The 15,156-nt window shown below is 36.4% G+C and overlaps 1 protein-coding gene and 1 long non-coding RNA gene across 3 annotated transcripts in view; both read right to left on the reverse strand.

Moving 5' to 3' along the window:
- Nucleotides 1-4,800: 4,800 nt before the first annotated feature.
- Nucleotides 4,801-15,156, reverse strand: part of eml3 (EMAP like 3) — a 31,697-nt gene continuing 21,341 nt past the window's right edge. For both annotated transcript variants that reach the window (XM_083542134.1, XM_083542135.1), the window contains 15 exons: nucleotides 14,728-14,797; nucleotides 14,476-14,586; nucleotides 14,276-14,371; nucleotides 12,475-12,609; nucleotides 10,833-10,971; nucleotides 10,465-10,616; nucleotides 10,106-10,231; nucleotides 8,533-8,664; nucleotides 8,381-8,448; nucleotides 7,559-7,647; nucleotides 7,188-7,285; nucleotides 6,946-7,033; nucleotides 6,032-6,130; nucleotides 5,786-5,916; nucleotides 4,801-5,488 (listed from right to left, as the gene is read on the reverse strand). In XM_083542134.1, the coding sequence (XP_083398260.1) occupies nucleotides 5,240-5,488; nucleotides 5,786-5,916; nucleotides 6,032-6,130; nucleotides 6,946-7,033; nucleotides 7,188-7,285; nucleotides 7,559-7,647; nucleotides 8,381-8,448; nucleotides 8,533-8,664; nucleotides 10,106-10,231; nucleotides 10,465-10,616; nucleotides 10,833-10,971; nucleotides 12,475-12,609; nucleotides 14,276-14,371; nucleotides 14,476-14,586; nucleotides 14,728-14,797 (1,783 nt within the window). In that variant the 3' untranslated portion in view covers nucleotides 4,801-5,239. The remainder of the gene's footprint in view (nucleotides 5,489-5,785; nucleotides 5,917-6,031; nucleotides 6,131-6,945; nucleotides 7,034-7,187; nucleotides 7,286-7,558; nucleotides 7,648-8,380; nucleotides 8,449-8,532; nucleotides 8,665-10,105; nucleotides 10,232-10,464; nucleotides 10,617-10,832; nucleotides 10,972-12,474; nucleotides 12,610-14,275; nucleotides 14,372-14,475; nucleotides 14,587-14,727; nucleotides 14,798-15,156) is intronic.
- Nucleotides 9,031-10,099, reverse strand: LOC310726536. The gene is made up of 2 exons (XR_014533785.1): nucleotides 9,353-10,099; nucleotides 9,031-9,305 (listed from the first exon to the last, which is right to left on the reverse strand). It is a non-coding gene; the product is annotated as an uncharacterized lncRNA (long non-coding RNA).

Consider the following 15,156-nt stretch of genomic DNA (forward strand, 5'->3'; position numbering starts at 1 on the left):
CCCAAGTCATTTTCGGAGCAGACAGAAAGTCTGAGCTCGAGCTCTGTATTATATACACAAGCGCTCATTTGTACCACACCGTTTCCAAAATGTTATCTTTTTATATAGCTTAAAAAAAATATATATATATATATATATATATATATATATATATATATATATATATATATATATATATATATATATATATATATACATACATACATACACGAGGTGGTATCAAAAAGCTTTAAAATGTAATTTTTTTTACACACCAACAGATGGCAGCACAAGGCTGCACGCACAGTCACAGGAAGCACCAAACTTCATATCTCAGTATGCCAAAAGACATCATCCTGTGTACATCGGGAGGTGTGCAACGGGGGCTATTCAGAGCACGTGTATTACCACGTTTGCAATTTCATCGTGGACAGCAAGTGACAGCAAGACAATGCACCCTGCCACTAAGCTCTCCTTACATGTAAGTTTTGTGCCGAAAACAGCATGATCTTTCTCTTCCCACCTTTTTCCCGAAGATGAAGATCCAGCTCAAAGTTCACCATTTTGACACCATTGTGAAGATCCAGCATGAAAATGCAAGTGGTTGACACGCTTCAAAAAGCCTTCCAGGACATCCCAAAAGTGGCAAGCATGCTGGGAGCGCTGTATTGCTATGCAAGTGGACTATTTTTAAGGTGATAGTGTGTAAATGTAGATAAAAAAAAGTACTATAATAGCATTACTGTATTTATCACAGTTGCACATCTGATGTACCAATTTACAGTATATTGCACTGCATATAATGTAACTACCACTTTATTTCTACTCTACACATACCAACACAATCGCTACAATATTTTTTTTATATATTCTTACACCATATCAAGTTTGTTTAACATTTGAATTTTCTCATGAGGTGTTAGGAAATGTTTATCCATTAAAAGCACTGAGCACCCAGTACACTTTCATGCTTTTGTCTAAAGCAGGGCAGCACACACATACATTATATTAACACTTAGACACAATCTACAACAGCTAATCTGCCTACCTGCATGGTTTTTGGATGGATGGAGAAAACCAGAGAACCCAGATGAAACCTTGTGAACATGGGGTAACATGAGAATCACTGCACAGCAAACCAAGTTAATGAAGGAACTTGGGGATTGTGAATAAAAGGACTCCTGACTATATAATTGATATTCTTCGGCCATATATTATCCATAGACTGCCAACATCATGTATTGAATATTTTGTATCTGTTTCTTGTCTGTTATCTGTTTCATGTTTCTCACATTGTAAATGTAATCTTGTTTTTTTTTTTTTTTTTTGTAGCTGCCCCTAGGTTCATGAACAATCCACCTTTTTACACCAGGAACTCTCCAAGATTCACTGCGTTTAAAATTTATTTTAAAACCTTGTTTTACTCTTAGCTTTTGATGAATTTGTATATGTACTATTGTTTTTGACCCTGCAACCTGCTGCACCAATATGCCACCCAGTGACGTAACTTGGTCAATAAATAAATAAATAAATAAATAAATAAATAAATACCAAATACAATTAAAATATTTATTACCTGATGAACATTAAACAGAGAAACCTTTAATATCTGCAGGTCATCTAGAAACTGCTTTAATGTATTTCCCCTTTAATAGATCATTTCTGAGACGCCTTATTTATGATGTATTTAAAATGTATAAACAACCTACATCTTATATTAATTGTATATATATATATATATATATATATATATATATATATATATATATATATATATATATATATATATATATATATATATGTACGTTAAATGTATATATGTATATACACACACACACACATTTTATATTTATATATATATATATATATATATATATATATATATATATATACAGTGAGGAAAATAAGTATTTGAACACCCTGCTATTTTGCAAGTTCTCCCACTTAGAAATCATGGAGGGGTCTGAAATTGTCATCGTAGGTGCATGTCCACTGTGAGAGAAATAATCTAAAAAAAAAAATCCAGAAATCACAATGTATGATTTTTAAACTATTTATTTGTATGATACAGCTGCAAATAAGTATTTGAACACCTGAGAAAGTCAAAGTTAATATTTGGTACAGTAGCCTTTGTTTGAGGTCAAACGTTTCCTGTAGTTTTTCACCAGGTTTGCACACACTGCAGGAGGGATTTTGGCCCACTCCTCCACACAGATCTTCTCTAGATCAGTCAGGTTTCTGGCCTGTCGCTGAGAAACACGGAGTTTGAGCTCCCTCCAAAGATTATCTATTGCGTTTAGGTCTGGAGACTGGCTAGGCCACGCCAGAACCTTGATATGCTTCTTACAGAGCCACTCCTTGGTTATCCTGGCTGTGTGCTTTGGGTCATTGTCATGTTGGAAGACCCAGCCTTGACCCATCTTCAATGTTCTAACTGAGGGAAGGAGGTTGTTCCCCAAAATCTCGCAATACATGGCCCTGGTCATCCTCTCCTTAATACAGTGCAGTCGCCCTGTCCCATGTGCAAAAAAAACACCCCCAAAGCATGATGCTACCACCCCCATGCTTCACAGTAGGGATGGTGTTCTTGGGATGGTACTCATCATTCTTCTTCCTCTAAACACGTTTAGTGAAATTATGACCCAAAAGTTCTATTTTGGTCGCATCTGACCACATGACTTTCTCCCATGACTCCTCTGGATCATCCAAATGGTCATTGGCAAACTTAAGACGTGCCTGGACATGTGCTGGTTTAAGCAGGGGAACCTCCCGTGCCATGCATGATTTCAAACCATGACGTCTTAGTGTATTACCAACAGTAACCTTGGAAACGGTGGTCCCAGCTCTTTTCAGGTCATTGACCAGCTCCTCCCGTGTAGTTCTGGGCTGATTTCTTACCTTCCTTAGGACCATTGAAACCCCACGAGGTGAGATCTTGCATGGAGCCCCAGTCCGAGGGAGATTGACAGTCATGTTTAGCTTCTTCCATTTTCTAATGATTGCTTCAACAGTGGACCTTTTTTCACCAAGCTGCTTGGCAATTTCCCCGTAGCCCTTTCCAGCCTTGTGGAGGTGTACAATTTTGTCTCTAGTGTCTTTGGACAGCTCTTTGGTCTTGGCCATGTTAGTAGTTGGATTCTTACTGATTGTATGGGGTGGACAGGTGTCTTTATGCAGCTAACGACCTCAAACAGGTGCATCTAATTTAGGATAATAAATGTAGTGGAGGTGGACATTTTAAAGGCAGACTAACAGGTCTTTGAGGTTCAGAATTCTAGCTGATAGACAGGTGTTCAAATACTTATTTGCAGCTGTATCATACAAATAAATAGTTTAAAAATCATATATTGTGATTTCTGGATTTTTCTTTTTTAGATTATGTCTCTCACAGTGGACATGCACCTACGATGACAATTTCAGACCCCTCCATGATTTCTTAGTGGGAGAACTTGCAAAATAGCAGGGTGTTCAAATACTTATTTTCCTCACTGTATATATATATATATATATATATATATATATATATATATATATATATATATATATATATATATATATATATATATATATATATATATATATATATATATTGCCCCCTTTTGGTTGAAAGGTCAAATTGACCCCCTTTGGCTCATGATGATTCCTGAAGAGCTGGAAAGCACCGTCTTGACCAAATTCTTAAACTATAATATGCTGTTGAAATACTTGCATTAATGTTTTAATATAATTAATAACATTAGTAAATATGTTCGAGCTTTTCGTATCGTTTTAAAAAGCTAAGGCTTGTAATTTAATAAATCATAAAAAGATAATCGGCTGTGATTGATAGAATTAGTATTACTATGCAGTTTATGTTGTTTTGTGTCTAAAGAAAATGAATGAATCAAATATATACGTCAGGTTCATAGTCATATGGATTCTCAACAAAGGACCTGATTAGGAAATCTTGTCGTTTTAGGGTTTTCTTTGTAATTCTCATCACAACCAGCAGAGGGCTCTCCACAATGCTACACAGCACCAATCAATTCCATTTCCGCATAAGCGATTAGCATTAAAACCCCTTGTATCAGCTTTCGCTTGCTGAAACATACCCGTCTCCCAGCATTATAAATTCTAGCAAAGCCCCACTTTTCTTTTATTACCTATTTCCTGTTCTCGTTATATATTTCATTATTATGCGGATAGAAGCATAACAATGACATACACACTGTTGTATCCCTACTAAATCCATGATGACCAAATTAACTACTAAAATGAAAAGTTCACAATTACATTATCACACACATTAATCTGTCGGGAAATGTTTCATTTAGTCCTTTTGAGACAAATCTGCATTCGATGATTATATTACATTCATGCTTGATCTTTTAATATGGACACAGACCACTAGGTAGCGCTTTGGTACAAACTAGCTATTGTCCATAATCATTCCTTTAATCAAACATATTATTACTATTATAATGATTATTGTTGTTGTTGCTCCTCCACCCCGAGATAATATAAGTAGAATTGCCCAGATTCAACAGTAAATCAACCTAAATGAGAATAGTTATTAATGCAACAACAATGTGGCATCATTTTGTGATAAACATAACACCAAGGACTGCATTCTTTTGAGTGTGGTGACAAAATGATTTCATATTTCATATAAACCACAAAAATAAACCATTGATTCATCACACACACACACGCACACACACACACACACACACACACACACACACACACACACACACACACACACACACACACACACACACACAACCAATTTAACTACGTTCATGTATTTTTGGGCGATACGAGGAATCCAGAGAACCTGGACACAGACAAATGATTTATGTTTAATAGTGTAAAGACACAAATAGATCTAGGAAATCATAGTCACAAATGACACTATTGTGTTAAAGGAAACTGAGAGGAGGAAGAGTTCTGTAATGTAAACATGTACTATGTTGAGTACGATAAACGGGACACTTTTTTTTTTAGATTGCAATGATCACGTAAAGCCACGTTAATCAACAAAAACATTTAGCTGACATTGTAATATGATAACACAGAAACATAAGTCTTGGTCCTCTGGATAGAATTTGCATAGTATAACATGTAAACCTGGTGGAAAAACTCTGTAAGTTCCCTCCTTGCTAGTCAAGACACATTGTCAAGGACTTTTATGGGATTTTCAGAACAGTCAAACTTAGGCTGAATTATACTTAGTCTGTGCAAGCTTATATTCTATCTTTTTCTTTTTGCTGATCACTGTTCATTCAGTCTCCTTCTCAGTTTGGCTCCTTGGTTCTGGACAGTCAGTGGAAGAGGAAGAGGAAGAGGAGGAGAAGGGAGGAACCGAAGAGGCTGAATGGTCCTTGTTGTCCCCTGTCCCACCTCTGCTAACTCGCCATTGGAAAATACATGTGTCCTTTCCACCCAGTGAGAGGAGGTGACTGTCATTGTGAGTAAAGCGTACGTTCGTCACGTGACTACCGTGACCATCATACCTGTGGCTGGGTGCCTGAAAGAGAAATCTCATTCAAATTAAAAAAAGATTTTATATAATAGATACATGACAAATTCTTATATTTTTATATACCTATGTAGGGCTTATTTAGCATTTTATTTTTTTAAGTTGAAGCTATTTTGACTAGACTGTAATTAACGTACATGTGGTCTGAATTCCAAGACAAAGTTGGTCTAATAAAGTTAGACGGACTGCCACAAGACCCACAAACTTCACTTAAGCACATTCCAGTGGCAGCAAAGAAAAGATTTCTAGATATTCGAAATAATGCATTATTTCATTATTACTAACCTTCAGTTTAGGGCATGGGTACTGGAACAAGTGAACTTTGCAGAAATCATCAGCCACTGCTACCAGCCTTTCACTGTTAGAGCGACACAAAGCGTTGATGTCTGTTCCGTCTGAACCCTCCAGCCAGACGCCTACAGTAAACAACACCAAAATGCCACACATACTAGTATTCAAAATATATTCAAATAAGAAAAATCATCAGAAACACACTTCTTTTATTTTCTTTTTATGTGTGTCCTCTCTTACCCATGACATGGAAGCCCAAAACGCAGGTATAGGAAGCCCACTCACGATCCTTACTCTCATAGCGATTTCGCAGCAACTTACAGCCCCCAGCCACGTCCCCTGTTTCAAAAACAAGCTGTCAAATTTGTGTAGCAGATGACATGATGCATACATACAAGTGCTGGGATTTTCAAATGCACATGAGACTTCTTTTTTATTTTGAAATAAATCAGTGAAGAACAAAATCCTGCCACAACAAATCAGTTTTTACGTATAAATCGTTTTCTTAGCATAAATAGAAAAGACAAAAAAGTGAACCCAAAACAACAGTGAATTCATTTTTCAATTTTATTATTTAATGTTAAAAATTATTTATTTTTTGTTAATTGAGCAAATCCATAACACAAATCTAACCACTAGAATAAAAAGCGAAATAAGAAAATTTACACCTGAATATACTTTTGACTAAAAACCTGAAAAATTTACATTTACTTAAATAAAAAACCCAGAAAAATATCTGCCTATAAACTTCCATTTAAGTGAGTTTTTCTTCTTAGTACAGGAAAACGTTGTGTTTTTCATGGTAATCATGAAATCTATACACATACATGCATCTACAAATACAGTGGATAGAGATAAGGTTAAACAAATTCTGGTGTATTACTGTAATCTGATGGTTGGATGTCTTTTTAGTGAATTGGAACATGACCCAAGATGCTATGTTTAATGTATGCTAACTAAAGTCATGATAACCTTTCTAAGCATACTTTATCTATCTCAGACACAGTGGTGCCTCTGGGAGATGAGAAACACCCTGCTGTTAACGTATTTGTACAAAGCTTGAACAAAGTGGACGTTACTTTTCAACAATATTGTACAGATTGTTTACAGGATGGACAGACATTGTAGGTGTATATCTGACCTAAGGTACTTACAGTAAAGGATTTCATAGTCTCCTGAATTAGACATGATATACTTCCCATCTTTAGACCAGTCAAGATGTGTAATAAAACTGGAATGACCCTGCAACACCAAAAAGAGTGGAAAGGTTTAGACAAACTATATTCATTATCTGTTATGATCTCAATGGCAGTAAAAATCTACAAATGGCTAAATATGCCATAACACAATAAAAGTTACAAGTGAGGGCACATCTGCTCCATCATGCTTGGCTTACCGTGCACTTTCCGAAGCGCGTGTAGCGCCGACCCCCCTCTGTCACGTTGTAAATATAAATTAAGTTGTCATGGGAACCAACAGCCAAAAAGCTGCCATCTGTGAGAAGAAAAGCAATGTCTTTAATAAAACCATAGAGAAAACATGGTCAACTTTTAAAATACTAATGTAGTCATGATATCACTGTGTGATTAAATCAGGCTTTGTTCATCTGCCTCTCCTTCTGGTAAACGTAATGATGCATACTCAACAGGCTCAACAATATCTTTATTTTTACATGTTTTACCAGAAAGATGATAATTCGAGTTTACAAAGAACAGCTACATCTCCGAGGTGGAATGCAGACACTGAGTTTAGTCTGTGTGATCAAACCTGGTGAGTATCTCATGACAGAGAGCTGCTCGTTTCCATCGGTCAAATCAGACACAATTCCATGGGTCTGCAGGTCCAGCACCAGCCACCTGCAACACAGCAAAACCGACCAAAAAACAAGAGAGAGTTATTACAATGTTGATTTATTAACATTTACATTACAGCCAGATAATAAGAAATGCATAAAACCTCTACTGTATGTCTGTGGATAAGACAGATCTGTGGTAACTGTGCAAAAGATGAAAAACCTAAAAAACTTTTTTATTATTAATTAATTAATTTATTACTATTAAAATTTTTATTGAATTGCCTTTTTTCTTGAACTTAGAATTAGTATAAAAAGAACCCAAACACAAATAAGAATTCAATGAGATTTTAAGAAAAAATAATCATTAAGTACATGATATACTACACAATAATAGATATTACAGTGATGACACACTGTTTTATGTATACACTTTTATTTATGAACTCTATCTATCTATCTATCTATCTATCTATCTATCTATCTATCTATCTATCTATCTATCTATCTATCTATCTATCTATCTATCTATCTATCTATCTGTCTGTCTATCTGTCTGTCTGTCTGTCTGTCTGTCTGTCTGTCTGTCTGTCTGTCTGTCTGTCTGTCTGTCTAGCTAATATTTATTTATTTGTATGTATATAAAACAGACAGACAGACAGACAGACAGACAGACAGACAGACAGACAGACAGACAGACAGATATTTATTTCTGTAAAACTGCTTTGTGACTATATCCATTATTAAAAGCGATATACAAATAAAATTTAAATGAACCGAATAAAACGCGACTTTACCTTCCTGTGCAGAGTCCGACAGAAACGACAGATCCATTGGGACAGAAATCGGCACATAGACCTGACTCCTAAAACACAACATTTCCAAAAATGAATAAACCTCTAACTAACAAACCTCAGCTATGTATAGCTGTGTATGTTATCCATTATACCTCCAGAGTGGTGCACCAGCCCAGGCTGTGATCTTCAGCATTCCACACACACATTTGTTTGTCATTTCCACAAGTGATGAAGATGTTTTGAGAGGGGTGTGTGGCCAGACCCCACATCTCATCGACATGACCCTGAGAAACAAAAAGAGTCATTTACAGTGAATGTAAATTTACCATGGAAAATAAAATATAGTTAAACTGCTATTTAAAGACACATTTTACTGAATAAGTAGCCAAAATAAAAATATAACCATGAACACATGTAGTGTAAACAGACACTTGTAGCAGCCACACAGTAGTCTGTAGAGCAGGGTTTACATGTTTGAATACTGGGAAAAGCTCCTCATAAAGCACCTTCAAAGTAGCAGGCAAATTTGTAGAACCACCAACACTCTGAGCTGAATATTTTCTTGTGAACTTTTTCAGTTTCAGCCTTTTATCCACTAGAAGGCATGTCTCAAACTAGTACACATTTAGACATTATATGCATAATCATCCCAGGTCATCCCAAATACTTAAGTGTGCAAGTTCTTTATACAATAAGGTAATTACTGTTGTTCTTTTAAGACTTGTTAGGACAAGGAGCTTGTTGTTGGTGCAAGAAAAAACAATGCAAAAGAAATAAAAAAAATAGAATGAATGCTGTAACTGTTTACTGGATCTAAGAGGCCCAAACTTCTTTAATATGTCATAATCCCTGTGTACAAACACCCTGAGTGTCCTGCACAGATCCCCAACCATAACCCCACTAAACACCTGGATGAACTGTAACACTGACTGTTCCCCAGACCCCCTCTCATAATATCAGTGTTCTTGTGACCAAATAATCACATCCCTACTCTGAAATATCTGGTAAAAATCCCAAAACAGTAAAGAATATTATAAGTCCAGAAGAGTTTCAGATATTATAATAGCAAAGAAGGGAATACATCTGGAAAGAGATGTTTAACAGTCACAGCTGTTAGTTCAAAAAAAGTAAAAAAGACAAAAAGGTTTTTTTACACTGGGCATTGCTGTGCATTCTCAAGCCAAATCATTATCTTAGATCTTCATTGTGTCTTCAGTGTCTTCTACATGTAACCAAATTAATTTAGACTAATATAATTATTAATCATGTTTAGGATTTACATTTTTACAGAAAAATCATAAAAAGTTGATTCAAATTCAACTGTCAAGTCCTTGAAAGCCCACTGTGTATGTTTTTTTGTATGATTAAAAAAAATCCTGGACTGTGAACCCTTCTGAAAAGAATCACATGCCCAGAGAACCAAACTGTCCAACATCAACCAAACAAGCCAATGTGAGTTCAAAGTGACTCGATCATAACACTAAAATTGCCCTAAATTCATGCTAACACACTCGAAATGAAGTCCATGTAGTTTGAGCAGTTTAACAGCATACATGTGTAAAAAGTTAAGAGGCTAGACAGACAAGATGTACTTGTGCTCATTCCCATTGACAGATCGACGCTTTGCGACTACAAAAATTCTATTACACTTCCTCAATATGGCTTAACATCGCTTCCTTAGGGGCAAAACGTTGCAAAAGCTCTCATCCGATTGAGACATCTCACCTGCACTATAGCCACAAACCCATCTGAGAATGTGCCTCGGAGAATCGCATTCCGGGTCGTTCCAACAAGCAATTCCTCTCCATCCACATCTGCAATGGTACGGACCGCTCCAAAATTCTCTGGAATCTGGACAGATCATAAAGGCAAATCTTACTGTCAAGGTCACATGCACACACACTCACACACAAACACACTCAATCACACACACACACACACACACACACACACACACACAAACACACACACACACACACACACACACACACACACACACACACACACACACACACACACACACACACACACTCCCCATCCATAAGACACAGAAACCCACACATATCCACATACACACTGTTCACCTCACACTCCCTCTCGGGTGCTAGGTCTGCACTCCAGCGGATGATTCTGCGGTCTTTCCCACCACCGCTGAGCAGGGCACCACCCTGCAGCACACACAGGGTAAAGACGCTGCCCTCATGCGCTCGTGTCTGCTTCATAATCTGAAACGTTTCTACAAAGAGAGAGGAATCCACACACGTCACGTCAAACAGAATGAGACAAACGTTCCAACATTTGCACATCACTACTGCTCTTATAGCTGCTTTCAAAACCAGAGATCATGAAACATGATGGATTTTTAGTGTTTCAGTCTGTTTAAGCATTTCAAAAATGTTACTGACAGGGCTGATGTTCATAATGCTGATAAATACAATGCAAAGACTTATACCTTTTGCACCTTTGCCCAATGTCTTGATGTCAGCGGCTGATTTGCCCCATGTGAGGATATTCCCTTCTGAATCACCTGTTAATACATCCCCCGTTAAACTGAACACAAAACACATGATGAACTTGGGCTTCTTATATTTCTGTAAGCAAAAACAAGAAAACAAACAAGAAAACACCAATCAATCTACAATCATCTAAAATACATATTAATACTATTTTATCACTATAAAACACAGCACCTAAGGTGTCTTTAAGTGTCATGGAAGGCACCCATAAATAAAATGTATTATAATTATTACTACTGTTGAATTTTTCGATTCTGGTTGCTCAGAACGTGCTGATAAATTAAGGAATAAAACACAAGTGATTTAAAAATGATGTGAAAACACACGATAAAAAAAAAAAAAAAAGAAAAAAAAAAAAAGAGACAAGTTCCTATTCTTACAAATGTTATATGGGCAATAAATAGTCATTTCCTCATCAGCCTTCCTCTTTCCCTGATTGCTCTCTCTCACTCTCTCTGACAAACACATAAACACATACACAAAAAAAAACAGTATTTTTCAGAGAAAATAAAATATAACCAAGAGTAAGAGAACATAATTGAGTCTTTAACTTCATCACAACAACGTTTAAAGATCTATTTATTATTAGTACTAGGTTCAATGGCCCATATGCCATATTAGTCCATTTATTCGATAATGCATTAGAATAGACGGATTAATATAATGTAAATAAATATAATATATGTCCACCTGTGCTGTATTAAAAAATAAAGCATATTTCACATCACAGGTTTATATTAATGCACTCTAATATGTTATGTTACTATAATGAAAACTTATGAATGTACACAGCAGAAAATCCTAGATTAATAGTGATATTTATTATAAAAAGTTATTTATTTATCGTTTACTGTCTGCAGGATTCTAGAGTCAACGTTACTACCAGTCAGAGGTAATGCTGTGCCTCTGTGGAAAAATCTTCAGGACAGATTCGGCACATTTTTGTGTATCATTAATGTCTAGATGCCGGTGATCAAACAAAGGTTTATAGTTAATATATAGCTGGTGATCATAGGATCTTACTTGATTCTTGGCACAAACAACTCTGCATTCAAGTGCCCATCTGAACAATAATAAGAATACAATGAATGGACATTTGGTGCCACCCAGATGAGGATGGATTCACTTTTGAGTCTGGTTTCTCTCAAGGTCTCTTCCTCTTACCATCTGATGGAATCTTTCCTTGCTACTGTAACCACTGGCTCACTCATTAGGGATACACCTATAGGTGCTTCACTTATAGGCACTAACATATACATTTAATTTTATAACCTGTTTATCTTTGTAAATCTGCTTTGGAACAATGTCCATTGTTAACCCCCACTATACAAATAAAACTGAATGAATGAATGAATGAATTCTCAGGTTTTCCGCAACATAACAAAATGGTAAAAACATACAGGTGATTTTTTATTAAAAAAAGACAAATTGTTTTCAAATTACTGCTGTATCATAGGAATAAAACACATAAAACACAGTTTTGGCACATTCATCATTTATTATATTCCAGTGAGTTTAAACCCCTCTCATGTTTTATATCCTGAACTGGAAGAAGATATAAAATCTATCAGAACTCACGCCAAAGATGCCCTGCTTCTTGGTCAGCGTGCCATTATTTAGGGACCAGAAGTAAACATGAGACTTCCCACAAGTGATGATGTTATTGGTGTCTGCAGGGTTGAACTCCACCGCAAACACTGCTTCATTAGTGCTCTGGAAATCACGACATACATAGATTTAATACGTTTAAGAAAAACTTGTAAGGTTAATTACAAATCTTCTAGAAAACCCATTCTAAAATATTCATGTAAAAATGTCATATGAGACAGAGCATCACTGAACATAAATGCTAGCTGTGTTTATTAGAACTCCCCAAGCACTACTGTTTGGGTTCTCTGTGTGGTTAGGTTTACTATGACATATGCCTTCTTTCCGTGTCCTTTCTCCACCCTATTACACAATTGTGTTCACCTGCTTTGTGTTTGGCCTCTGGACTAGTCACAGCTCCAGTCTCATGGGTCCCCAGGAGCCATTAAGGTGGCGAACAATAAATTATCGAATAAATTAAAATGTATCTGTGGAGTTTTACTTCTGTGTACTTTCATGTAAAGCAGCCACAGACAGACGCAATTGCAGGAAAGTGCAATTTTAATAAATAATAATCCAAACGGAAATCAGAAATGTAGTTAAAAAACAGGTTAGAGGATTATTTACAGACATAAGGCAGGTCTAAATAAAAAAATAAAAATAATAAAATAAAATAGTTTAGCAACAATGTAGCAATCTATTCAATCCTAGGCTTGGTCACTGAATGAAAATTTTGCAGAGTATACTTCGGCAAGGTTTAGTGAATGAGTGTCTCTTTAATTAGAGCATAGTTTGAAAAACGATATGGAATATGGAAGCATGTATATATGTGGAAATGGAAGCACATCTGAAACAATTTGGTTGAATTTTTTGGTGACTATTTATAACATGAAATATACATCAATTTGTCCACCCTCATATGACCTTAACGCTTATTTACCATTATCTTTTATGATCAGCATGAATATTCTGTACAGATAACGTAGAGGTGCTTGTTCTGATATGCATGAAGGATGCAATGGAGGAATTCTCAAACAGTCATTCTTTAAGAATCTATTTTATTCTGGCTGTAGATTTCTTGTGCATCCAGGAAGGAGGTCTAATTAAACTGTCCAAGTCGCCACTAACAACGCCTCTGGAGCACAAGGCTGAACAGCTGCATAGTTACAACCATACTTCAATCAACCAGAAGTTGAACATGCGATCAGATTAGTATGTAAACATGGGTTTTATTGAGATACTAAATCACATCTTCTTGCTTATAAATTCATTGAGCAGGGAGATCAAGACGAATGGTTACACTCTGATGAACACACTCCCACAACCCCAACAGGAACTACTAAAAAAGAAAGCATTGATGACGTTAGCTCGACGAACACCAACTCCTTTAAACCCCCATGCTCGTTTACTCAATATCACGGCTAAATATTTACACCGTTGCCATGGTGCCTGCAATAGAATAGCTCTTGAGGAAGTCAACATCTCTGAGAAAAGTAGCTAAAAGGCATTTTTCTATGTCTGTGCCAGAGATACGCACAGGAATTAAACAGAGAGAGCTGAAAGCATATTTAACTGACTAAGTTACTATTAGAGAAAAATTAGCTGACGCATAAATGATAACATGATATTCCAAAAATAACACTTTCTCATTTAAACTGCAGGATACTGACGTGTTTTACAGGCTTAACATCCGTAGTGTTAACATGTTAAACCTAAAAGGGGTTTTCTTTTTCACTATATAGGCGGTAACGATGAAAGACTGTTCCATGGGTGTGTTTGTGCATGTATATACCTTTAGTTCAACAATTTTGCTGTTTTTGTTCCAGTCCCAGACAGACAGCATGTGCTCATTGGAATCATCGATCACACACAGAAAGGTCCCGGAATCCTGTGCCAAAACAATCAACAATGATAGCATCTCGACAGCTTATCAAAATATTTACTTGCATCGTCTCACTTCGCTATATATTATGACTACTACACAATACGCACCGCACTTGAAAAGGCCACAGATCCGACACCTCGCTCGAATGTACCCAGACCAACCTGTTGCAACATTGACAGTGTAGCAGAGTCCCAGATGTGCACAAATGGCTGTAATGGCTGGTGAGCAAAAAACACAGATGAATACACACTGACAGTTTAGACACTGGGGGAAATAAGAGAACTGCAACAACCAGTTCATTAAAAATATAGCGTTGCGAATCAGGTCAATTCAGTTTCACTTCAGAGCGCCAAACTTACCTTGCCATCTTTATCCACACCTGCCGTCTGTCCGGATGCTATGAACTTTTTGTTTGGATGGACTGCAAGACTACAGAGCAAAAAAGATGACAAAGATGGAAATGATTAAAAAAAAAAACTTTTTTTTTTCACAGTGGCTGTGGTTTGAAACAGATCATATACTGAACAAAATTATAAACACAACACTTTTGTTTTTGCCCCTATTTTTCTTGAGCTAACCTCATGGAAATTTGGGGGGGTCCGGGGGTGCCACACCTGTGAGGTGAATGGATTATCTCGGCAAAGGATAAATGCTCACTAACACAGATTTAGACAGATTTGTGAACAATATTTGAGAGAAATAGGCCTTTTGTGTACATAGAAAAAGTCTTAGATCTTTGAGTTGAGCTCATGAAAAATGAAGGCAAAAACAAAAGTGTTGCATTTATA

Source organism: Silurus aristotelis (assembly GCF_946808225.1).
Source record: "Silurus aristotelis genome assembly, chromosome: 5".
NCBI classification, from domain to species: domain Eukaryota; kingdom Metazoa; phylum Chordata; class Actinopteri; order Siluriformes; family Siluridae; genus Silurus; species Silurus aristotelis.